Here is a 26,836-nt window from a genome sequence, read left to right on the forward strand (position 1 = left end):
AGTGAGTAAGTGAAATGAAAATAAAAAGATCCTAGGATAGACTTCTGCACTACTATCTTTAAATCAGAAGACACATCCAGTCGATCCAAACAATGGACAGGAAACAAATGATACATGCACCTAAGAAAGCACAACCATATTCAGAAGTACCAAGTTTAGTCCTAGATTTTAATGTCCAATTTAAGGGCATAGAAAAAATCATCCAGAGACACTGGTACATCTACAGAAAATTCTACCTGAGAAACCACTCATTATCTATAAAAGAGCCCCCACATTGAGGGATACAATTGTGAAAAATGTAGTTGAACCACCTCCAAAAAATAAATTTTCCTTCTTTAATGGCAAAGGATTTTATCCCTGCAAATACTGTCATGCATGTACACATGCAAAATAAATTCCAAGGTAAGAAACAAGAGTTTAAGGCAACTAGTATAGGAAACATTTACCCAATTAAAGATTTTATTAATTGTTACACAGAAGGGGTAGTGTACATTCTACAATGTTCCTGTAATTTACAGTATGTAGGGAGGACCAAGAGAGCATTGAAAACTAGAATCAAAGAGCATATTGAAAATATCATAAAAGGCTGTCCGAAACACAATGTATCCAAGCATTTTTCGCTAGTACATAATAAAGACCCCACGGGATTATTATTTTGGGGCATAGAAAAATATAATAGATCATGGAGGGGAGATCACAAAATTAGGACCCTCAGCCAGAAAGAATCCAAGTGGATACACAAAATTAGGACATTAGCACCTGAGGGGTTACATATAGAATTTGATTTAAACTGTTTCTAAAGTATTTTATAAGTCCATTAATGTAAATGTCCTCATCGGGACTCATCAATATTATTGATTTTATTCACCTATTTTTAAACTCATATTTTAATTGATTTTTAATACACTTTTAGTCATTTTAGTTTTTATCTAAACCTCAATATTAAATGTGTCCATAATTACACACATCGGGATGTTGGCACAGTGTTAATAAAATTTCCCAGAGATAAAACTGAGCTATACATTGCATCGGAATATTTAAAAAAACTATGAGGTATGAGCGCACGCTGAGCGTTCATTGGCTTGATGTATGGCATAAGCACTAAATTAAAGGTCACTCAAGGATTAACATTTCTTTTCAACTTTTTTTTCCTTTTTTGTTTAAACACGAGGAAACTTTATTTATAATGATCTATTGCGACCATCTTCTATATGATGGCCGCCGTAGTGATATATATACTTGGTCTACAACAAAATGGCGATTTTCACACTTCCTGTCCCAACATATAAATAAACAAAGGTATCAACCAATCCGATGCCCTGAGGAAGTCATGTGATATGACGTAACGCGTAGGACGTAACCAGAAATACACAGCGCGGACCGGAAGTGACGTAGCGAGTATCGTTTCCACGCTGTTTTTCTACTGATTTTGGCGCAACAGCATTTATTTTAATGTAAGCGGATATTTGTAATAAAAATTCTTTGGCAAAACGTTATTACCCTATTGGAGACCCCTTTTTGATTACCTTTTATGTGGAGTCCACCAATCTTAGGGAGGGATCTCTCCCCATAAACGGAACGGATCGTTATCACCAACTGGACCATAAGGATTGCATCTCCAAAGGATTCATACAGGCACATTTACTGTGTCATCAAGGTGAGAGTTCTGGGAGCACTTAGCGGGGATGTAACATCACGAAAGTCACCAGATCTTCAATCAACGCATGCTCACTAATATTAGTCACACTTTATGCAATATATTTGATGTATTAGCACTTCAGTCATGGTTTAACACACGTATGGACTATTACTAATATATTTATTAGCTGTGCTACATACACTTATTATTTTGAAGACGGATTTCCTACCCTTCATTCCTTTACTTAATTTAATGCCCATAATGACTGGCCAGTTTTCTCTACATGTGCCTATACCCTCTTGCCACTAAACTACTTTATCAAGCAGATGTACTACATATACCTGTGAACAGCACTATTCTTCCCTTTCTTATCTATAACACTCCGATGGACAGTAGACAGTGACAACATAACATATAACCACCAATCAATACAGTTCGATTAAGGGGAGTAAAATAGGTACCCTTTGTCCCGAAAATGCCTTACCGATCAAGGAAGTCTGATAACTCAAATGTAAGCAAAAGGCTTACCTCAGCCGGCCGATTATCAGAAATTCCCAGATCGTCTCAAGCTCCTCGTTTCGGATACTCAGGGTCACCTGGAAACCTCTCCTAGGCAAAGCTCGCCACGCTGACTTGGACAAATTGATGATAGGCAACTCCTATCCTCATATTGATTAGTGGTTCCAAATTAATAATAACTACTGCAGTAGGGAACAGACACAAAAGATACGCTCAGCGTCTTTCCAAATAACTGTTCTGTTTTATTATGACGCATTTGAAGGTTTTTATACACATGATTACGTAGGTATCACATTAATATTACAATTGTACGTTTACGGTAACAAGGGGCGTTACATAGGCAGGTTAATTCAAATTAGGACTCAAAAGAATGTAAACATGTACTGAAAACATTATTAGTGCCATGTGCACAGTGAGGGCAGTGTGCAATACATACAAAATAGAAAACAATTATATACAGAACGTGCACATTTCCATTACACAACACTGAAGAAATTACACTTTGCTACAGTGTAAAGTAGTGAGTGTACAGCTTGTATAAGTGTAAATTTGCTGTCCCCTCAAAACAACAACACACAGCCATTATTGTCTAAACCACTGGCAACAAAAGTGATTACACCCCTAAGTGAAAATGTCCAAAGTGGGCCCAATTAGCTATTTTTCCTCCCCGGTGTCATGTGACTCGTTAGTGCTACAAGGTCTCAGGTGTGAATGGGAAGCAGGCATGTTAAATTTGGTGTTATCGCTCTCACTCTCTCATACTGGTCACTGGAAGTTCAACATGTCACCTCATGGCAAAGAACTCTGAGGATATGAAAAAAAGAATTGTTGCTCTACATAAAGATGTCCCAGGCCAAGGATATGCAATTAGCAGACCTGTAGCTGTTGGAGAACTACAAGTTCCATGAGGCATAGCAAGACTCTGACAGCCACAAGCATGACACCCAGAGGCAGAGGCATGATGGGACTTGTAGTTTTGCAACAGCTGGAGGTCCGCTAATTGCAAATCCCTGTCCTAGTCTATAAGGAGATTGCGAAGACCCGGTGGCCAAGACTATACAGTGGTTTAACAGGACAGGTTCTACTCAGAACAGGCCTCGCCATGGTCGACCAAAGAAGTTGAGTGCACATGCTCAGCGTCATATTCAGAGGTCGTCTTTGGGAAATAGACGTATGAGTGCTGCCAGCATTGCTGTAGAGGTTAAATGGGTGGGGGGGTCAGCCTGTCGGTGCTCAGACCATACGCCGAACACTGCATCAAATTGGTCTGCATGGCTGTCGTCCCAGAAGGAGGCTTCTTCTAAAGATGGGGCACAAGAAAGCCCCCAAACAGTTTGCTGAAGACAAGCAGACTAAGGACATGGATTACTGGAACCATGACCTGCCTGATGAGATCAAGATAAACTTATTTGGTTCAGATGGTTTCAAACGTGTGTGGCAGAAACCAGGTGAGGAGTACAAAGACAAGTGTCTCTTGCCTACAGCAAAGCATGGTGGTGAGAGTGTCATGGTCTGGGGCTGCATGAGTGCTGTCAGCACTGGGGAGCTACAGTTCATTGAGGTAACCATGAATGCCAACATGTACTATGACATACTGAAGCAGAGCATGATCCCCTCCCTTTGGTGAATGGGCCGCAGGGCAGTATTCTAACATGATAACAACCCCAAACACACCTTCAAGATGACCACTGCCTTGCTAAAGAAGCTGAGGGTAAAGGTGATGGACTGGCCAAGCATGTCTCCAGACCTAAACCCTATTGAGCATCTGTGGGGCAGCCTCAAAGTGGAAGATGGAGGAGCGCAAGGTCTCCAGTATCCACCAGCTCCGTGATGTCATCATGGAGGAGTGGAGAAGGACTCCAGTGGCAACCTGTGAAGCTCTGGATAACTCCATGCCCAAGAGGGTTAAGGCAGTGCTAGAAAATAATGGTGGCCACACAAAATATTTTACACTTTGGGCCCAATTTGGACATTTTCACTTAGGGGTGTACTCAATTTTGTTGCCAGCAGTTTAGACATTAATGGCTGTATGTTGAGTTTTTTTGAGGAGACAGCAAATCAACACTGTTATACAAGCTGTACACTCACTACTATACATTGTAGCAAAGTGTCATTTCTTCAGTGTTGTGACATGAAAAGATAATAAAATATTTACAAAAATGTGAGTGGTGTACTCACCTTTGTGGGATACTGTAACTAGAATCTAACCACAATCTAGTTCACATATCTAAGCTATAAAAAAAATTAACCAAAATAGTCATCCCAACACAGGCGCGAATTCAGGGTCAGCAAGAGTGGAGGGACAGAAGTTTGTCCCGAGCAGGAAGATCCTATAAAGGGCCATTTCAATGTCAGGCCTAGGTACTCCATTTGGTGAGTTGCTTCCAGCAATGATTTCCAAAAGTTTAGGATCCAACCGTAGCTCTAAAGAGTCTGTTCTGTCCCCACTGTACCTTATTTGACAGGAATATGGGGATCTGACCCTTCATCAAGAGAATGAAGTAGAGCTTGAACCAGAGCATGACCCAGGAGGTGGTCAACATGCGACAGGGTGACAAATTGGGAATACTGATCGTCCTCTGCATAATTCTGCTCTGGATAGAATAGGTTGACCTGTAAATTTTCAAATATGTTTTTTTTTTACTTTTAAAATTTGGGGAGTCATAGGGTTTCCTACATGCCAGGCCCTCAATAGTGCCAGGCATGGCCAGCCCTACCATGGGACCCGGTGGGACCATGGTTCCTGGGCGGCACATTCAAAGGGGCGGCAAACTCCCACCCGCATCCGCTGCTCATTTCAGGGGGACCTATCGGGCTTGTGTACTCCCACTTTCTGGTCACTGTGGAACGCACGATGGGGCGGACGTGATGTCATTAGCCGGACATGATGGCCGCATCGCCTGCCACGTCTTGCATCATTTCCGGCTGATGACATCACATCCGCCCTATCGTGCGTTCCACCGCTACCAGGAAATAGGAGTGCACAAGTACGCTACCCCTTAAAATAAGCAGCGGAGCATGCTCTGTGTATCTCTCTCCTCCCCTGTCCACAGAGTCCCTTCTCGCTCCGGACACGACAGCCACTACAGTGGGCATCAGGGTCGCTGTTAGAAATCACAGCCTACCTGACGGGGCCCCCTTCGACCCAGTAGCAGGCGATGTGACAAGTAACAAGCTGCACCTGCTGACAAGTGACGTGGAAAAGGGCAAGCTGCTGACAAGTGATGCGGCAAGTGACAAGCTGCATCCGCTGGCAAGTGACACACTTCAACTGCTGACAAGTGACGTGACAAGTGACAAGTTGCATCTGGTGGCAGGAAACAGTGGCAAGCGACACACTGCATCTGCTGACAAGTTACATGGCAAGCGACACACTGCATCTGCTGACAAGTGATGTGGCAAGTGACACGCTGCATCTGCTGACACGTGACGTGGCAAGCGACAAGCTGCATCTGCTGACAAGTGAAGTGGCAAGTGACACGCTGCATCTGCTGACAAGTGAAGTGGCACGTGACACGCTGCATCTGCTGACAAGTGAAGTGGCAAGAGACACGCTGCATCCGCTGACAAGTGACATGGCAAGTGACACGCTGCATCCGCTGACAAGTGACGTGGCAAGCGACAAGCTGCATCTGCTGACAAGTGAAGTGGCAAGTGACAAGCTGCATCTGCTGACAAGTGACGTGGCAAGTGACACACTGCGTCCGCTGACAAGTGACGTGGCAAGTGACAAGCTGCATCTGGTGGCAGGAGAAAGTGGCAAGTGACATGCTCAGGGCTCCCACTGATTCTGCATTATGGGGAGTTGAAAAATGTAATTTTATATTACAATGTAATAATAGAAATAATGCGCTTCAATCATGCTGACACCATAACAACCATGGTGCCGGGATGATTGAAGCGCCAACACCAGGTGTTTGGAGTAAAGTGGGCCGGTCTGGATGAAGTCCAGGGCCAAATTTTCATCCCAGTCCAGCCCTGGGCAGAGCACTCGCTGCCATACCCACAAAGTGGACTGCCCGCCCATCCTCTCCGCGGCCCCACCCATTGCTGCAGAAAAATGCCATGTTGGGACAAGTGGCAGAAATTGCAGGAGAAAGTCAGCTGACAGCCAACAGTGTGAAGGGGGAGGAGCTTTCTGCTGTGGGCGGAGACCCCATGTTGGAAAAGGCATCGCTGGAGGCATGACTGACACTATAAAAAAGTAAGTGCCAGCACCATTGATCCCATCCCCATAACCACCTATGACTAAAACCCCCCTTCCCCACCACATCTGCCTTTGACTGAACAGCCAGCTCTTCCAGGTTCAGCCAGCAGGTCTACTGATGACGCACGCTAGGCCTGCCCCCCTCATTGGTCAATGAAGGACTATGCCTCCTGGGATATGTATATAAGCATATCTTAGGAGACACAGCAAGCGTATTGCATGTTGTTTGCCTAGGTGCATTGCGTGCACGGGGGGCGGACCAGAAGTCTTTTCACAGAAAAAATGTTTTTGCAATACAGCACTGCGTTACTTTGACAATTGCATGGTTGTGAGATGCTGTACTCAAATTTATGTCCTTTCTTCCCACAAATAGAGCTTTCTTTTGGTGGTATTTGATTACCTCTACGTTTTTTATTTTTTGCGCTATAAACAAATAATACCAACAATTTTGAAAAAACAAACAAAAAAAAATAGACAATTTTGAAAAAAAAAATACAATATTTTTTACTATAAAACATATCCAATATTTTTTTTTAAAAGAAATCAAATTTCTTTATAAAATTTAGGCCAATATGTATTCTGCTACATATTTTTGGTAAAAAAAAAATCCCAAAAAGCGTATATTGGTTTGCACAAAAGTTATAGAGTCTACAAACTACATGAATTTAAATTTTTTTTTTTTTCTAGTAATGGTGGCGATCAGCGACTTATAGGAGGGACTGCGCGATTAAGTTGCGGACATTCTGACACTGACATAATAGAGTGATCAGTGCTAAAAAAAATCAAATGCACAGTCACTGTACTAATGACACTGGCTGGAAAGGGTTTAACATCAGGGGCGATCAAAGGGTTGACTGTGTGCCTAACTAGTGTTTAGGTATACTGTGGGCGGTGCTTTTACTAAGGGAAGAGATGGAATTTATTCCCTGCTTTGCAGGGACACAAATCCCATCCCTTCCCTCCTGTCAGAGTGACAATCTGCTTTGTTTACATAAGTAGATCGCCGTTGTGTCCCTTTGCCTGATGTTTGGCGGATGCCAGTGGAATGCACACCCCCTTCCTAGAAGAGTCGGATCATGTATATATACGTGATCCGGTGCAGAGGTGCCGCCCTGTAGCAGTAAAACCGCTATAGGGCAGGCCTTAAGTGGTTAACATTACAAAATGTAAAACATGATAAAAATTTAGAAAGAAAAATAAATAAATCAGGTACTTACATTGTTCTCGTTAAAAAAAAAAAATGTAATTATGCCTGTACGATTAAGAGAGCTGCATTAATTTGGGTCTTTTATATTTGTCTACAATAAAGCATTAATAAAAATAACAAATCATAAAAGACACATTAGGTCCTTGCATTCTCAAAAAATGCAATGCAAAATGTGATTTTACAATAAAATAATAAAATATACCTTTGCATTGTAAACTTTCTTCATAATGGATCTCTGTATTCTTAGAAATGGCAACAGGGGTTGTTCTTTCTTTATGACGTTCAGTGGTCTGCTTTCTCACAAGGCTTGAGATGATCTGATGACTATGAGATCTGCTCCGTTTGCTCTCCAATTTTTCACTGCAGAGCTTCTTGTTCTTGTAAGAGACATGGTTAAACATCCTTAGCTATATTTATGCCATGTTTAATGTGATTAAATACCAAACACGTATGCAGGCAGTAGACAAGCAAAAATTCACTTCAAACAATACACCATAAAAAACAAAATAAAACATTGCACTGAACAGGGGGAGGGCTTAACCACTTGCCTACTGGGCACTTTCAGGGCACTTTCACCCCCTTCATGCCCAGGCCAATCTTCAGCTTTCAGTGCTGTCGCACCTTGAATGACTGACAATTGCACGGTCATGCAACACTATACCTAAATTAAAAATGGATTTGGAGGAATTTATGTGTGTATATACTGGGTCTTGTCCAATCCACATAGTCAGAAAAATAGAACTAGTAGTGCCCCAGGGCACATACCAAAACCCCTCACGGATTTGACAAGGGACAGACCAGGTGGGTAAAAAAAAAAAAAGAAGTACAAAATATTTTTATTAGGTAATATAGAACAAGCTTGAATAATCAGATAAAAAGAGTATGCAAATGAAAGGAAATAAAAATTACAAAGTTGCACAAGCAGAGAAATATGCCTGGTTGAAAAACAGAGATTTCCTATAGTCAAAATGATGGCTGTGCACCAGATGGCCAGTATCCTTGTTAGGAGCCACGGTGCCAACACCCAGTGGGACCTCAGAGTAACAGAAACGGAGGAACGCACGTGCTTTGTAAGTATGCATCTTACATACCTTCCCAATGTTTCTGGAGCAACCATATATTGAAATGTAATTACTGCAAAGATAATGTTGTTTTGATATACTAGTAACCACTTCAGCCCTGGAAGGTTTTACCCCCTTCCTGACCAGAGCACTTTTTACAATTTGGCACTGCGGTGCTTCAACTGGTAATTGCGCGGTCATACAATGCTGTACCCAAATGAAATTTGTGTGCTTTTTTTCCCACAAATAGAGCTTTCTTTTGGTGGTATTTGATCACTGCAGTTTTTATTTTTTGCAATATAAACAAACGAAGACCAAAAATTAAAAAAAAAAAAAAAAAAAAACACACACATATTTTCTACTTTTTTGTTATAAGAAAAATACAAAAAAAACAAAATTTTTAGTCATACATTTAAGCCAAAAAGCATTCAGCCACATGTCTCGGGTAAAAAAATTCAATAAGCATATATTTATTGGTTTGTGCAAAAGTTAAAGCGTCTACAAACTAGGGGACATTTTCTGGAATTTAGGCCGCTTTTAGTTTATGACTGCCCATCTCATTTGAGGTGCTAAAAACAGCAAGGCAGTGCAATACCCCACCAAATGACCCCATATTGGAAAGTACACCCTAAGGAATTTGCTGAGAGCCTTGTTGAGCACATTGAATATTTTATTTTTTTGTCATAAGTGATTGAAAAATGACAAAAAATAAAAATTTACACAAAGTTGTCACTGAAATTATATATTGCTCAAACATGCCATGGACATATTTGAAATTACACCCCAAAATACATTCTGCTGCTTCTCCCTAGTACGGGGATACCACATGTGTGGGACTTTTTGGCAGTCTAGCCGTGTACAGGACCCCAAAAACCAAGCACTGCCTTCAGACTTTCTAATTCCGCTTACACACGATCGGAATTTCGGCCCGCAAAAGACCGAGAGTTTTTCGTCTGAAAATGCGACCGTGTAAATGCTCCATCGGACTTTTGCTGGCCGAATTCCAGCCAGCAAAAGATTGAGAGCATGTTCTCAATTTTTCGGTCGGGAAAAGTTCCTATCCGAAAATGCGATCGTCTGGCGTGCAAAATTCCTACGCATGCTCGGAAGCATTACATAGTTACATAGTAGGTGAGGTTGAAAAAAGACACAAGTCCATCAAGTCCAACCTATGTGTGTGATTATGTGTCAGTGTTACATTATATATCCCTGTATGTTGTGGTCATTCAGGTGCTTATCTAATAGTTTCTTGAAGCTATCAATGCTCCCCGCTGAGACCACCGCCTGTGGAAGGGAATTCCACATCCTTGCGCTCTTACAGTAAAGAACCCTCTACGTAGTTTAAACCTCTTTTCTTCTAATTTTAATGACTGGCCACGAGTCTTGTTAAACTCTCTTCTGCAAAAAAGTTTTATCCCTATTGTGGGGTCACCAGTCCGGTATTTGTAAATTGAAATCATATCCCCTCTCAAGCATCTCTTCTCCAGAGAGAATAAGTTCAGAGCTCGCAACCTTTCCTCATAACTAAGACCCTATATTAGCTTTGTTGCCCTTCTTTGTACTCGCTCCATTTCCAGTACATCCTTCCTGAGGACTGGTGCCCAGAACTGGACCGCATACTCTAGGTGCGGCCGGACCAGAGTCTTGTAGAGCGGGAGAATTATCCTTTTATCTCTGGAGTTGATCCCCCTTTTAATGCATGCCAATATTCTGTTTGCTTTGTTAGCTGCAGCTTGGCATTGCCTGCCATTGCTGAGCCTATCATCTACTAGGACCCCCAGGTCCTTTTCCATCCTAGATTCCCCCAGAGGTTCTCCCCCCAGTGTATAGATTGCATTCATATTTTTGCCACCCAAATGCATTATTTTACATTTTTCTACATTGAACCTCATTTGCCATGTAGTCGCCCACCCCATTAATTTGTTCAGGTCTTTTTGCAAGGTTTCCACGTCCTGTGGAGAAGTTATTGCCCTGCTTAGCTTAGTATCGTCTGCAAATACAGAGATTGAACTGTTTATCCCATCCTCCAGATCGTTTATGAACAAATTAAATAGGATTGGTCCCAGCACAGAACCCTGGGGAACCCCACTACCCACCCTTGACCATTCCGAGTACTCCCCATTTATCACCACCCTCTGAACTCGCCCTTGTAGCCAGTTTTCAATCCATGTACTCACCCTATGGTCCATGCCAACGGACCTTATCTTGTACAGTAAACGTTTATGGGGAACTGTGTCAAATGCTTTTGCAAAATCCAGATACACCACGTCTACGGGCCTTCCTTTATCTAGATGGCAACGCACCTCCTCATAGAAGGTTAGTAGATTGGTTTGGCAAGAACCATTCTTCATGAATCCATGCTGATTACTGCTAATGATACCGTTCTTATTACTAAAATCTTGTTTATAGTCCTTTATCATCCCCTCCAAGAGTTTACATACTATTGATGTTAGGCTAACTGGTCTGTAATTCCCAAGGATGTATTTTGGGCCCTTTTTAAATATTGGTGCTACATTGGCTTTTCTCCAATCAGCTAGTACCATTCCAGTCAGTAGACTATCTGTAAAAATTAGGAACAACGGTCTGGCAATCACTTGACTGAGTTCCCTAAGTACCCTCGGATGCAAGCCATCTGGTCCCGGTGATTTATTAATGTTAAGTTTCTCAAGTCTAATTTTAATTCCGTCCTCTGTTAACCAAGGAGGTGCTTCCTGTGTTGTGTCATGAGGATAAACACTGCAGTTTTGGTTACTGAAGCCCCCCGATTCACTCGTGAAGACTGAGGAGAAGAATAAATTCAATACCTTCGCCATCTCCCCATCCTTTGTAACCAGATGTCCTTCCTCATTCTTTATGGGGCCAATATGGTCTGTCCTCCCTTTTTTACTGTTTACATACTTAAAGAATTTCTTGGGGTTTTTTTTGCTCTCCTCTGCTATGTGTCTTTCATGTTCTATCTTAGCTGTCCTAATTGCACCCTTACATTTCCTGTTGCATTCTTTATAAAGTCTGAATGCTGAGGAGGATCCCTCAACCTTGTATTTTTTGAAGGCCTTCTCCTTTGCTTTTATATGCATTTTTACATTGGAGTTAAGCCATCCAGGACTTTTGTTCGCTCTTTTAAATTTATTACCCAATTTATTACCCAATGGCATACATACTAATGCCCTTATTTAATATGCTTTTAAAGCAAACCCATCTCTCCTCCGTATTCTTTGTTCCTAATATTTTATCCCAATTTATGCCTTTTAGCAAGGTTTGTAGTTTAGGGAAGTTGGCTCTTTTGAAATTCAGTGTCTTTGTATTCCCTTCAGGTTTCCTATTTGTGTGATTTATACTGAAACTAATTGAACTTAGTTTTCTCGGCTCGTCGTAGTGTTGTACTTTACCACGTTCTTAATGGTCGTAAGTTCAGCAAACTTTTGCGTGACCCAGGGGCGGATCCAGGGTCTAGTCTCGGGAGGGGCACTGCCAGAAAATATGTTTTTTTGCAGGCAATTTATCGAGGCAGTGGCTGGTGTTAGCGCTTTCATCATCACTGCACCATGGTTGTTATGGTGTCAGGATGATTGAAGAGCATTATTTATATTATTACATTGTAATATAAAATGAAATGGTTCAACTCACCATAATGCAGAATCTGTGGGAGCCCCGAGTGTGTCACTTTCCACATCGACCTGCCTTCAGATGCAGCTTGTCACTTGCCACGTCCCTGCCACAAGCTGCGGATTGTCACTTGCCTGCCACCAGATACTGATTGTCACTTGCCACGTCACCTGCCACATGCTGCTGATTGTCACTTGCCAGGTCCCCTGCCACATGCTGCTGATTGTCACTTGCCACGTCACCTGCCACACATTGCGGATTACACTTGCCACATCACCTGCCACATGTTGCTGATTGTTACTTGCCATGTCACCTGCCACATGTTGCTGATTGTTACTTGCCACGTCACCTGCCACACATTGCGGATTACACTTGCCACGTCACCTGCCACATGTTGCTCATTGTGGTTGGCCTGCTAAGGTGCAGATTGTCAGAGTGAAGGTAGGCAGCAGAGAGATGATGTAATCTCTCTGCTGCCCACGGCTGTACAGTGAGGGCGGAACTGCAGTGATGCAGGGCGGGCGGTGAGAGATGATGTCATCTCTCTGCTCCCCGCCCGCCGGCTCACTGACTGGCCAGTCTCTCCGCTCACCTGTGGACCGGCCCGCCCCCTCACTCACTGTCTGCCCTGCATGCCCGGACACTCAGCTGGCGACCCCCCCTCACTCGTCCGCCGGCGCCGACCTGCCCGCTCGTTTACATGCACACACGGCTGGCGACCCCCCCCTCACTCGTCCGCCGACCTGCCCGCAGCCCGCTCAGGCTCTCTCTCACCTGGCCCGCCTGCTCCTCGTTAACCGGCACACTTGGCCTCCCGCCCGCTCACTCACCGCTGACTGGTCTCAGCTGTCACAAATTTCTCGGAGGGGGCAATTGCCACGTTGCCCCCCCCCCCGGATCCGCCCCTGGCGTGACCGTGTGTATGCAATGCAAACTTGAGTGGAACCCCGTCGGAAAAGCCGTCAAAATGTTTTCCGACGAGAAGTCAAATCGTGTGTACGCGGCATAAGGGCGCAAATTTCACTCCTCACTACCCATCACAGTTTCGGAGGCCATGAAATGCCCAGATAGCACAAAACCCCACTAAATGACACCTTTTTGGAAAGTAGACACCCCAAGATATTTGCCGATAGGAATGTTGAGTCTATGGAATATTTTATATTTTGCCACAAGTTTCGGGAAAATGACAATACATTTGTTTTTGTTTCAGAAAGTTGTCACTAAATGATATATTGCTCAAACATGCCATAGGCATATGTGTGATTACACCCCAAAATACATTCTACTGCTTCTCCTGAGTACGGGGATACCACATGTGTGGGACTTTTTGGCAGTCTAGCCGCATACGGGACCCCAATAACCATTCACCGCCTTCAGGTTTTCTAACGGCGTAAATTTTTGATTCCACTCTTCACTACTAGGGATGAGCCGAACACCCCCCTGTTCGGTTCGCACCAGAACATGCGAACAGGAAAAAAGTTCGTTCGAACATGCGAACACCGTTAAAGTCTATGGGACACGAACATGAATAATCAAAAGTGCTAATTTTAAAGGCTTATATGCAAGTTATTGTCATAAAAAGTGTTTGGGGACCTGGGTCCTGCCCCAGGGGACATGGATCAATGCAAAAAAAAGTTTTAAAAACGGCCGTTTTTTCAGGAGCAGTGATTTTAATAATGCTTAAAGTCAAACAATAAAAGTGTAATATCCCTTTAAATTTCGTACCTGGGGGGTGTCTATAGTATGCCTGTAAAGGGGCGCATGTTTCCTGTGTTTAGAACCGTCTGACAGCAAAATGACATTTTGAAGGAAAAAACTCATTTAAAACTACCCGCGGCTATTGCATTGCCGACAATACACATAGAAGTTCATTGATAAAAACGGCATGGGAATTCCCCAAAGGGGAACCCCGAACCAAAATTAAAAAAAAAAAAATGACGTGGGAGTCCTCCTAAATTCCATACCAGGCCCTTCAGGTCTGGTATGGATATTAAGGGGAACCCCGGCCAAAATTTAAAAAAAAAAATGACGTGGGGTTCCCCCTAAATTCCATACCAGACCCTTCAGGTCTGGTATGGATTTTAAGGGGAACCCCGCGCCAAAAAAAAAAAAAAAAAAAAACGCCGTGGGGTCCCCCCAAAAATCCATACCAGACCCTTATCCGAGCACGCAACCTGGCAGGCCGCAGGAAAAGAGGGGGGGACGAGAGTGCGGCCCCCCCTCCCTCCTGAACCGTACCAGGCCACATGCCCTCAACATTGGGAGGGTGCTTTGGGGTAGCCCCCCAAAACACCTTGTCCCCATGTTGATGAGGACAAGGGCCTCATCCCCACAACCCTGGCCGGTGGTTGTGGGGGTCTGCGGGCGGGGGGCTTATCGGAATCTGGAAGCCCCCTTTAACAAGGTGACCCCCAGATCCCGGCCCCCCCCCTGTGTGAAATGGTAAGGGGTACCCCTACCATTTCACGAAAAAAGTGTCAAAAATGTTAAAAATGACAAGAGACAGTTTTTGACAATTCCTTTATTTAAATGCTTCTTCTTTCTTCTAGCTTCCTTCATCTTCTGGTTCTTCTGGCTCTTCTGGTTCTTCCTCCGGCGTTCTCGTCCAGCATCTCCTCCGCGGCGTCTTCTGTCTTCTTCTCCTCGGGCCGCTCCGCACCCATGGCATGGGGGGGAGGCTCCCGCTCTTCTCTTCTTCTTTTCTTCTCTTCTTCTCTTCTTCATTTTCTTCTCCGGGCCGCTCCGCAATCCATGCTGGCATGGAGGGAGGCTCCCGCTGTGTGACGGCGCTCCTCGTCTGACAGTTCTTAAATAACGGGGGGGCGGGGCCACCCGGTGACCCCGCCCCCCTCTGACGCACGGTGACTTGACGGGACTTCCCTGTGGCATTCCCCGTGACGTCACAGGGAAGTCCCGTCAAGTCACCGTGCGTCAGAGGGGGCGGGGTCACCGGGTGGCCCCGCCCCCCCCGTTATTTAAGAACTGTCAGACGAGGAGCGCCGTCACACAGCGGGAGCCTCCCTCCATGCCAGCATGGATTGCGGAGCGGCCCGGAGAAGAAAATGAAGAAGAGAAGAAGAGAAGAAAAGAAGAAGAGAAGAGCGGGAGCCTCCCCCCCATGCCATGGGTGCGGAGCGGCCCGAGGAGAAGAAGATAGAAGACGCTGCGGAGGAGATGCTGGACGAGAACGCCGGAGGAAGAACCAGAAGAGCCAGAAGAACCAGAAGAACCAGAAGATGAAGGAAGATAGAAGAAAGAAGAAGCATTTAAATAAAGGAATTGTCAAAAACTGTCTCTTGTCATTTTTAACATTTTTGACACTTTTTTCGTGAAATGGTAGGGGTACCCCTTACCATTTCACACAGGGGGGGGGGGCCGGGATCTGGGGGTCACCTTGTTAAAGGGGGCTTCCAGATTCCGATAAGCCCCCCGCCCGCAGACCCCCACAACCACCGGCCAGGGTTGTGGGGATGAGGCCCTTGTCCTCATCAACATGGGGACAAGGTGTTTTGGGGGGCTACCCCAAAGCACCCTCCCAATGTTGAGGGCATGTGGCCTGGTACGGTTCAGGAGGGAGGGGGGGCCGCACTCTCGTCCCCCCCTCTTTTCCTGCGGCCTGCCAGGTTGCGTGCTCGGATAAGGGTCTGGTATGGATTTTTGGGGGGACCCCACGCCGTTTTTTTTTTTTTTTTTGGCGCGGGGTTCCCCTTAAAATCCATACCAGACCTGAAGGGCCTGGTATGGAATTTAGGGGGACTCCTCCCACGTCATTTTTTTTTTTTTTAATTTTGGTTCGGGGTTCCCCTTTGGGGAATTCCCATGCCGTTTTTATCAATGAACTTCTATGTGTATTGTCGGCAATGCAATAGCCGCGGGTAGTTTTAAATGAGTTTTTTCCTTCAAAATGTCATTTTGCTGTCAGACTGTTCTAAACACAGGAAACATGCGCCCCTTTACAGGCACACTATAGACACCCCCCAGGTACGAAATTTAAAGGGATATTACACTTTTATTGATTGACTTTAAGCATCATTAAAATCACTGCTCCTGAAAAAACGGCCGTTTTTAAAACTTTTTTTTGCATTGATCCATGTCCCCTGGGGCAGGACCCAGGTCCCCAAACACTTTTTATGACAATAACTTGCATATTAGCCTTTAAAATTAGCACTTTTGATTTCTCCCATAGACTTTTAAAGGGTGTTCCGCGGCATTCGAATTTGCCGCGAACACCCCAAATTGTTCGCTGTTCGGTGAACTTGCGAACAGCCAATGTTCGAGTCGAACATGAGTTCGACTCGAACTCGAAGCTCATCCCTATTCACTACCTATCACAGTTTTGGAGGCCATGAAATGTCCAGATAGCACAACCCCCGCCCCAAATGACCCCATTTTGGAAAGTAGACACCCCAAGGTATTTGCTAAGAGGCATGGTGAGTATTTTGCAGCCTCATTTGTTTTTTTTTTTTTAAAAAGAAAGAAAAAGGATTTTTTTTTTTTTTCAAGAAATAAATTTTCCTTTTCTTTCAAAAACAAATTGAGAGCTGCAAAATACTCACCATGCCTCTTAGCAAATAACTTGAGGTGTCTACTTTCCAAAAAGGTGTCATTTGGGGGGGTTTGACCTGTCCTGGTATTTTATGCACAACATTAGGAGCTTATACCACACCACACATCATCCACTCTTCTAACCATTTGAGGACAAAGCCCTTTCTGACACTTTTTGTTTACATGAAAAAATACTTTTCTTTTGCTAGAAAATTACTTTGAACCCCCAAACATTATATATTTTTTTAAAGCAAAGGCCCTACAGATTAAAATGGTGGGTGTTGCAAATTTTTTTTTGAAATCATATCCCCTCTCAAGCGTCTCTTCTCCAGAGAGAATAAGTTCAGTGCTCGCAACTTTTTTTCATAACCAATATCCTCCAGACCCTTTATTAGCTTAGTTGCCCTTCTTTGTACTCGCTCCATTTCCAGTAGATCCTTCCTGAGGACTGGTGCCCAGAACTGGACAGCATACTCTAGGTGTGACCGTACCAGAGTCTTGTAGAGTGGGTTTTATCTCTGGAGTTGATCCCTTTTTAATGCATGCCCATATTCGGTTTGCTTTGTTAGCAGCAGCTTGGCATTGCATGCTATTGCTGAGCCTATCTACTAGGACCCCCAGGTCCTTTTCCATCCTAGATTTCCCCAGAGGTTCTCCCCCAGTGTATAGATTGCACTCATATTTTTGCCACCCAAATGCATTATTTTATATTTGCTACATTAAACCTCATTTGCCATGTAGACCCCATTAGTTTGTTCAGATCTTTTTGCAAGGTTTCCACATCCTGCGGAGAAGTTATTGCCCTGCTTAGCTTAGTATCGTCCGCAAATACAGAGCCTGAACTGTTTACCCCATCCTCCAGGTCGTTCATGAACAAAAAAAATAGGATTGGTCCCAGCACAGAACCCTGGGGGACCCCACTACCCACCTCTGACCATTCCGAGTACTCCCCATTTATCACCACCCTATGAACTCGCCCTTGTAGCCAGTTTTCAATCCATGTACTCACCCTATGGTCCATGCCAATGGACCTTATTTTGTACAGTGAAATTTAGCCCCAAGATTTAGCCCCAAGGATATTGCAGACACAGAGAGAAGTACAGTAAGGGTATACCCAAGAACTGTATAAAAAAACAATATGTACCATATTGTTGCTATAATCAATCAGTTTTTTTTTTTGCAAATACATGCTATCACACCATTGATATGCTACCCCCTATATGTTTCTCTTTTAATAGAAATGAAGCAGCACGATTGTTCTAACCCCTGAAGAAGGAAATATACATGTCCTAAAAAATCCCTCTTTTGCTCTCCGAAACATGTTGGGTTTCTTGGCACATATACCCCACCAGTCTGACTTTCTGTCTTGATTGGTGGTGTGCTCCAAGCTCAGCGGCTGTTTCATTCCCAGTGTCAGGTGTTTCATTTTATTGCTTATTGGTTTTGTATAGAGATTTCTGTACTATATGTAATTTTTGTATCAATAAAATATATATTTTTTATACAATTCTTGGGTATACCCTTACTGTACTTCTCTCTGTGTCCGCAATGTCCTTGGGGATAAATCTCCTTTCTACTTATTATGTACAGTAAACGTTTACGGGGAACTGCGTCAAATGCTTTTGCAAAATCCAGATACACCACGTCTATGGGCCTTCCTTTATCTAGATGGCAACTCACGTCCTCATAGAAGGTTAATAGATCGGTTTGGCAAGAACGATTCTTCATCAATCCATGCCGATTACTGCTAATGATACCGTTCTTGTTACTAAAATCTTGTATATAGTCCCTTATCTTCTCCAAGAGCTTGCATACCATTGATGTTAGGCTAACTGGTCTAATTCCCAGGGATGTATTTTGGGCCCTTTTTAAATATTGGTGCTACACTGGCTTTTCTTCAATCACCTGATACCATTCCAGTCAGTAGACGGTCAGTAAAAATTACGAACAATGGTCTGGCAATTACTTCAAAAAGAACAAAGTCTATAACACATAAAGGGACTCGAGAGTTCAAGGGAAGATGATAGATCCCTTGTGACAGGAAGGGGAACAAATTCTTCTGTAATAAATTGGTGATGATATCCTACACCACAGACACACAGATGTGCTTACCAGATCAGGTGGACCTCTTGTTATAGGAGCTCATATACGCATGTGTCTGCTAAGAGGTAGACGAACATTCCACAACTGCTGTAAGGGATATCCGGTCTGGCACCATGGAACACCAATCCAGTAATGAAATGCAGTGAATAATGGTTCTCAATGCAACAGTAATGTGGAGATGCAGCAGTCCCAAATGAAAAAAATATGCTCTAAGTGTTCTTCGTTTGAAAACTGGATGATTTATTCAATAAAATCTGGCGCTGACAAGCGCAAGCAGTAAAAAGTAACACAAGTGAATAAAAACAGCTTGTTCACAGCCGAACAGCTGAGATGGCAGCGGGTGACGCGTAGAATGAAGCTCCGCCCCGTACGCGGCGTTACATCCAATAGGACTTCGTCAGCGAGGGTGGAGCCAGTGAGTCACCCTCGAGCCTTAAATACCAGTCTGGTGTCTGCAGAGTATGTAACGGAAACCGGAAGTAAGCATCACGTCAACGGCTCCATTACTCTGCGGGGACACCAGCTAGCACAAAAATTAAGTGAAAACAATCATAAAATCAATTAGTCCACATTGATCTCGAGCAACTATAGAGATCTTGTAGGTGGCAAAAAGAGATATAATATGTATTGCTGTACCCTACACTAATAACTAGTGTATGGTAGCGTTCGAAACATTCACTGATGCAGAGACCAGGTTGGTCAGGACAGGAGGGACAACAATAGCAGGTGTCACGCCTAAATCTGCGCTTGCTACAGACGCATCTTCTTTGGGGTGCTCAACTGGTAGGGGTACCAGGGAGGACATACGGAAAATGCCTTCCAATGCAGCCAGCTCACTGCATTTGCATTGGGAAGTTGGGCCACAGCACCGTCTGGAAACAGAAGGGCTATGACGACCTCTTCCTGGAATTTAAGGAAGGATCCAGTTCATCCTGAAGCCTTGTATAAAATATAAGTGTTCAGCAGAGCCAATTGGAATAAGTATACAGACACTTTTTGTACCAGCACCTGGCCTTATGGGCAAATAAGTACGGCGCCATCAACTGGTCGTTGAGGTCCACCCCTCCCATATTAAGGTTGTATTCGTGGACACAGAGGGGTTTCTCCACAACACCAGTCGCCGTTTGAATTTGGACTGTCGTGTCTGCGTGAAGGGAGGACAGAACGAAAACAAACATTCTTACTATCCCTCTACTTCAGAGCGAGCAAATTACATCTCAAGCAGGCTCTCTCCCCCAGCCTAAGATGGGAATCTACAAGCCGATGGGGTAAGCCCCGGGGATTAGACTGCACAGTGCCACATACGCCAATTCCATGATCAAACAACTAACTAAAAAATGGCACACTTGTGTAATAATTGTCCACAAACAAGTGGTACCCTTTTTCGAATAAGGGTGACACCAAGTCCCACAAAATCTTACCAGCGCTCCCTATGTAGTCTGGGCAGTTCTCCGGCTCTACGTGACTAACTCTTCCCTCGTAAACCATAAAACTATATGTATAGCCTTGTTGGCATGTCACAGAGCTTATACATCTTGACCCCATATCTGGCACGCTTGCTGGGAAGATACTGTTTGAATGACAAGCGGCCAGAAAACTTAATCAGGGATTCATTAACGCAGACAACTTGATCAGGAGTAAGCAAGGCTGCAAACTGTTGGTTAAAGTGGTTTACGAGGGGCCGAATTTTATAGAGCTGATCATATCCTGGGTCACCCTGAGGACGACAGAGTTCATTGTCATTGAAATGCATGAACCGCAAGATTTGCTCATATCGTGTCCTGGTCATGCAAGCAGAGAACATGGGCATATGGTGAATTGGGTCAGTGGACCAATATGACCGCAACTCACTTATTTTTAGTTATGCACATGGGGAGGGATAGGCCCAGAAAGGTCTTCAATTTGGAGACCATAATAGGTCTCCAATCTCTGGCAAGGGTCAACTGGGGATTAGCGGTGATGAATTGACCAGCATACAAATTGCTTTGCTCCTCAATAGCTCTATAGAGATCTTCCGTGAAAAACAGCGAATAAAAAAATCAAGAGACGTAAAATCAACTGTTTCCACCTGAATTCCGGGTTGGCCAGTGAATGAGGAAGTACAGGTGCTGCAGAAGTGGTGGACTCTCAATTCGGATTGGCAAATGCAGCAGGAAGGGCACTATGGGCTTGACGGGCCAGTCTTTGTCTTCTTGGTGGCTGCGGGACACTAGTTGTGCTAGCCACCTCACCAGCTTGAACTGCACTTATGGGATTTACCACGTCACAAAGTGTTACTGCAGTGCTAGTTTGTACGACAAGGAAGTACTAGGCCGCTGGTGCTTGCCAGTTCACCAGAAGGATGAGTGGTAATAGTACCGGCTCTCTGCTCCGTACGAGAGCCCTGCAGTTCTTGCACCTCAACAACAGCAGAAGAAGGGGTCGGAAAAGCCTGACCTTGGCAGGTACCACTACTCCGTCGTCAGAGCTATCTGTCAGGGTGCTGCTGCTGTCTACAGGATCATATTCTGAGCCTGAATCTGACAGATGGGCGAGTTCCTCTTCACTCTCATCTGTCATGCTCAGAAAATTGTAGGCCTCTTCACTAGTGTACCTTCGATTGGACATTTTGGCCTCTAAATTTACTGGTACAACTAGTGAGACTCAGGAAAAAAGAGCACCTGACTGTCAGCGACGGCTTCAAACTCTACCAAAAAAAACTGTTAGCGTTCGCAGGGATCAGGCCGGCGGGGTACAGGTGCGGGATTTCGCGCAGTGGTGCTATTGTGCCACAGTAAATGTACACGACGCGGTCGGCAAGCGGTTAATTGTACACCCTTACTTTACTATCTGCGAATGCTGCAGTTATGCGTTTAGTGTTTTGTAAGAGACAGTGATCGATTGATACTGCACTTGGGTGGGCTGGGCGGAGGGGTAAATGCAGGTGCTATCAGGTATCTGAGCTGATCCCGCCAACACTGTGCTCTTGGGTACCCTAAACTACTGGGGACGCTAGTATAGATCTGATCAGATCAAATATATTGATCCGTTCAGACACTATACTACTAAGGGAGGCGTATGGTGCATGCGTGGGCATTAGCGATACTGGCACTAATCCGACGCTGCCTGGGGGCGACGCAGACGCTAAAACCTAACTGATATCACCTGCCGGGTGATCAGGGGGTCAAACCTTTATTTAAGTAATATACAGTGGGTACCCTGATGCTATAAAAAAAATAACTAACCAGCGTCACCCGTAACACTAATACGGTGATCACTGGTGACGGGGTGATCAAGGGGTTAAACTTTTATTGGGGGGGGTTTAGGAGGGTACCCTAAAGCTACCTGGACCTACCACTAACTGCCCTAACACTGATTAGTGTCACAAATTACACAAGTACAGTGATCAAAGAAAAAAATATGAACACTGCACTGGGTGACACTGTGACAGGGAGTGAAGGGGCGACATGTGTACCTACGTGTACCGGTGTTAGTGTAGTGTTGGTTCAACTTACTGTGAGATGTCTCCTCTCTCTGAAACGAAAAGAGTTCCATGAGGGGAGATGACATCACTTCCCCTGCCTGTGTTTACACTTACAGGCAGGAGAAGGATTTCATTTGCCAGAACCAATCAGCAGGTCCAGGCCATAAATCATTGGCCTGGACCTGAAGATTGATCAGTTCTGGGTCGAATCCGATGGTCGCGAGCACGGTGGGGGGGCGCAGGCGCACCCCCTTCAGTTGTGGGATTTCACGCAGCGGTGTCATTGTGCCACAGTAAATACACGCGACACGGTCAGCAAGCGGTTAATTGCACACCCTTACTTTATAGAATGTGATACCCAACTGACTTAAATTATTTCTCCGAAGAAGGACCCTTTTGAGGTCTGAAACATGTAGTGGGTCCACGACTGGAATGTACAGTGGTTAACCCCACCAACATTGTTCCTTTGGACAACCACCGTCTATCATCCATGACGTGCATGTTGGGTACCTTACTGAGTATTTTTATTTCCTGTCATTTGTATACCCTTTATGTGATTATTCATGCTCATTATAAATTTCCTAACAAAATATTTTGTACTTTACCCACCTGGTCTGTCCCTTGTCAAATCCGGGAGGGGTTTTGGTATGTGCCCTAGGGCACTACTAGTTCTATTTTACTGTACCTAAATTAAATTTTTTTTTTTTTACACAAATAGAGCTTTCTTTTGGTGGTATTTAATCATTTTTTATTTTGTGCTAAACAAACGAAAAAAGACCAAACATTTTTTTTAACTAAAAACAAAACATTTTTCATAGTTTGTTATAAAAGTTGGCAAACGGGTAATTTTTCTCCTTCACTTATGGCCACTGATAGATGGCACTGATGGGCAGCACTGATAGGTGACATTGATGAGGAGGCACTGATGGGCAGCAGTGATGAGCACTGACTGGCAGCACTGGTGGGCACTGATGGGACTGCACTGATAATTAGTGCCCTTATTATCAGTGTCGATGTCCCTTTAACAAAAGGCAGTTATCGGCTCTCCTCTTCTCTGTTCACACTGTCAGCGTGAGGAAAGAAAAGCGGATAACCAGCTTGTGTTGACATCTGTGATCAGCTGTCATTGGACACAACTGATCATGTTGTAAAGGGTGCGATTGGCTCTTTACCCCGATCTATGATCAGCTGAGTCTGAAGGACTCTGCGACCACAGAGCGTGCCGCCCAATCGGGTGCGTGGGAAGCACGATCAGTGCTAATACAATACACTGTTACTGTACTGACTGGCTGGGAAGGGGTTAACATCTAGGGTGATCAAAGGGTTCATTGTTTGCCAAACAATTTGTGTACAATATGTGCTGCTTTTTACTAATAATCTTTGTTTCTCATCTCTGCTTTGCAGGAATGAGAAACAGAGATTGTTGCCTCTGTACAGAGCCCTGTTTTGATTGTCAACACAGGGCTCCGGGCTGTGATTGGACAGAGCCCATCAGCAGATTCCGTTCATAAATTTTTGACTGGGACCTGCTGAAAGACTTCTGCTGTGTATAATCACAGTGGGCGTCGGTGGGGGGCGCGCATGCACACACCCACAAACAAGCAGTGATGTACCAGTACGTTGCTTTGTCTGTACGGGCTGCCCGCCCGCAGTACATTACGGGCCGGCAGTCCGCAAGTGGTTAAACACTGCCACTGACCACCCATGAAGGATTAAAGTGGTTCTAAAAGGCAGAAGATTTTTTATCTTCATGCATTATATGCATGAAGATAAAAAAAAAAAAAAAAAAAAACTTCTGCGAGCAGCAGCCATCATACTTACCTGAGCCCCATCTAGATCCAGCGATGTCCCAGAGAGAGAGAGAGAGAGGGAGGATGGGGCCGAGCTGCGGCTCTGTGTCTAAATGGGCTACCTAACACACAAGATGCCCCTCAACGGAAGAAAAAAAAAACTCCTATTGTATGCCCTTCTGGAAGTATTGGGGCCCACTATGATTTTCAAGTTGGCCACTCCTGACATTAAGTGTATACCCTAACAATTAACTTATTTGATCCTTTTTTGGTCTCCTAAAGATACACGTCGAAACAACTCCCACAAGAACTGCTGGATTGTTGGGTTCTTCTACCATTCCCAGCTGCAACCTGGCCTTTACTAAACCAGACAAATCACCAACACTCCATTAGGGATGAAGTGGAAAATGTTCAATAAACAGTTTCAACAATGGCAGGTTCATCCAATTCCCAAATACTGAGACAAAAATTACATCAAAGTAGATGGTGTTTGTACCCTCAGTTGCCTGCGTAACGACACAGCAGGAATGCACTAGGTAGGATACAAAAACAAGAGCTGCAGTAACTAAATATCTTGGTAAGGTAATGCGAATGACAGTACAAAGAACAGTGCCAACTACTAAATAAGGTTGGGGTGTGGTGGTAAATCGCAGACCCAAGGATCCTGAGGAGCTGGCCAGGGGTTTCTGGTAAAGCTCAGCTTTTCCACCAAAAAATAAAAGGTGGTGGTGGGAGAGCCCTTTATAGTATAGTAGATTTATTTAGACATAAGCATACAGTGCTTCCACAATAATAGGAAAAAAGGTCAAAATGGAGTTACAACTGTTGAGGCTGTGGTCATCCAGCTAGGGTGGGACAAATGGCCTTCCTAGTGCGTGGGTGGAGAAAACCTGTCTCGACGCAGGGTCAGTGTGGTCGCTCTCTGTGCCTCGGGCATTCCCATCCTGGGTGGTATGTGGGGGCTCTCAGGTGGGTGAACAAAGTGGTGCAAAAAGGGGCCTTGGGTAGTTTGATTGGCAGACGCGCCCGATGTAGTTCAAAAGGATAGGCACGAGTCGTCTGCTTTGGTAAAACATCCAATTACTTAATTTCACTGAATAGAACACGTTTTGTGATAAACACATTAGGAAACATTTTTAAATTGACACACAGTTCTGCAGTAGATACTAAGATGACTGAGACAAATTATATGTGCCTGGCAAGGTGGTATGCAACACCAGACAAAAATAGTAATTTCCAACCGGAGAAGTCCTCAGAATGCTGGAGAGGGTTAAGGCTATAGGAACAATGGCCCATATATGCAATGAAAGGCAATAGAGAATAAATTAAATGAATAAAGTTTTTCAATATTGGTATCTTGGTAGCTCCAATAAGATATGTGGGAGAAATGGACCAAGAGTAAGACTGACATCTGGTGGTCGTTTGGAAAGTGGTGCAGACCTGCTATTACTATTCAAGGCTGATATTGGTTGGATTTCTGGTGAGTGCGTTTTCATTGGGGTTCCCCGCACGTGGTGTATCACTTGGTGAAAGGAATAACTACCCTCACAGAATACAGCAATACCCACTAGTAGGATTCTTACCACCGGATTCATTGAACTTAATGAACTTAACTGAGAAGTGTGCCCTTACTAAAATTTGGGGCATACAGCGCTGCTGCAATATTGAAAAACTTAATTCATTTAATTTATTCTCTATTGCCTTTCATTGCAATCTGATATTCAAGTAGCTGCTATTCATTTATTTATTTATTTTACGTGCTGCATATATACTGTTGGATACATCGCACTAGGCGCAGAGTGTTGTTTTTAGGCGGGTACATATAACATCTTATTTATTCGAATGGCCCGTATATGGTGGGATTGTCCCATTATTAAACAATTTTGGAAGGAGGTCTTACAATTAATAAAGGAAAACACCAAGAAATACCGGAAGACCCGTGGACATGTTTGTTCCACGGAACAGAAGGATCAGTCAGGCAATATAAGACATCTATAATCCCTAGCCTGCTTAATGTAGCAAAAAGTCTAATACCGAAAAAATGGCAGGAAGCGGGGAGCCCCAAAATTAGGGACTGAATACTCTATGTAAATGAAATTCAGAATTTGGAAAGCCTAGACGACAGGAGGGAGGAACTAGAAGAAGAGACAGAACTCAACGATAAATGGGTAACGTGGAGATTGTTCAAAAAAACGTGGAGATATGTTGAGGAGATTATTCAATAATTAGATAGGGGATAGGGTCAGGAAATGAAGGATAACAATAGAAATAATACTTGCCAGTTGGGGTCTCTGCAGGGAGAGGGAGTGGGGAGGGGTGGGTTCAAGGAAAATGACATGTATAATATATGTGGAAAGTAAATTTTTGTCTTCCTTTTTGTATGTTGTTACCTATATAAAATAGAATAAAGAATAAAAAAAAAAAAAAAAAAAAAAAAAAAAAAGGGAACACGTTTTGTGGCTTTAAACCGCCACTTCCTCAGTTCAAGATCATACAATTGGTGTCTAGTATCAGCTGGTAGTGAGCTCCACTTGAGAAATATTCTTTATTGGCCACTAGGTGGAATATAGAGAGTTTATGGCTGTGATTACATCTAGGTAGATCTTATGCAGCTGGGCAGGAGACTATTTGTGTCACCCACTCTAGATTATTTTGTAAAGGGCCTACATGCTCAGACCTGACCTTTTTACTATTAA

The 26,836-nt window shown here is 44.0% G+C and overlaps 1 protein-coding gene across 2 annotated transcripts in view; it reads right to left on the reverse strand.

The window, feature by feature from the left end:
• The window catches only part of YJU2 (YJU2 splicing factor homolog), a 223,981-nt gene that overhangs the window by 25,622 nt on the left and 171,523 nt on the right, over window positions 1-26,836 (reverse strand). The window contains exon 7 of one of the 2 annotated variants that reach the window (XM_073594982.1): window positions 7,775-7,949. The exons of the other annotated variant lie outside the window; for it this stretch is intronic. Coding sequence (XP_073451083.1) covers window positions 7,775-7,949 — 175 coding nt within the window. The remainder of the gene's footprint in view (window positions 1-7,774; window positions 7,950-26,836) is intronic. 2 annotated transcript variants of the gene reach the window in all.

The sequence above is a fragment of the Aquarana catesbeiana genome, linkage group LG01 (assembly GCF_042186555.1).
Source record: "Aquarana catesbeiana isolate 2022-GZ linkage group LG01, ASM4218655v1, whole genome shotgun sequence".
NCBI classification, from domain to species: Eukaryota; Metazoa; Chordata; class Amphibia; order Anura; family Ranidae; genus Aquarana; species Aquarana catesbeiana.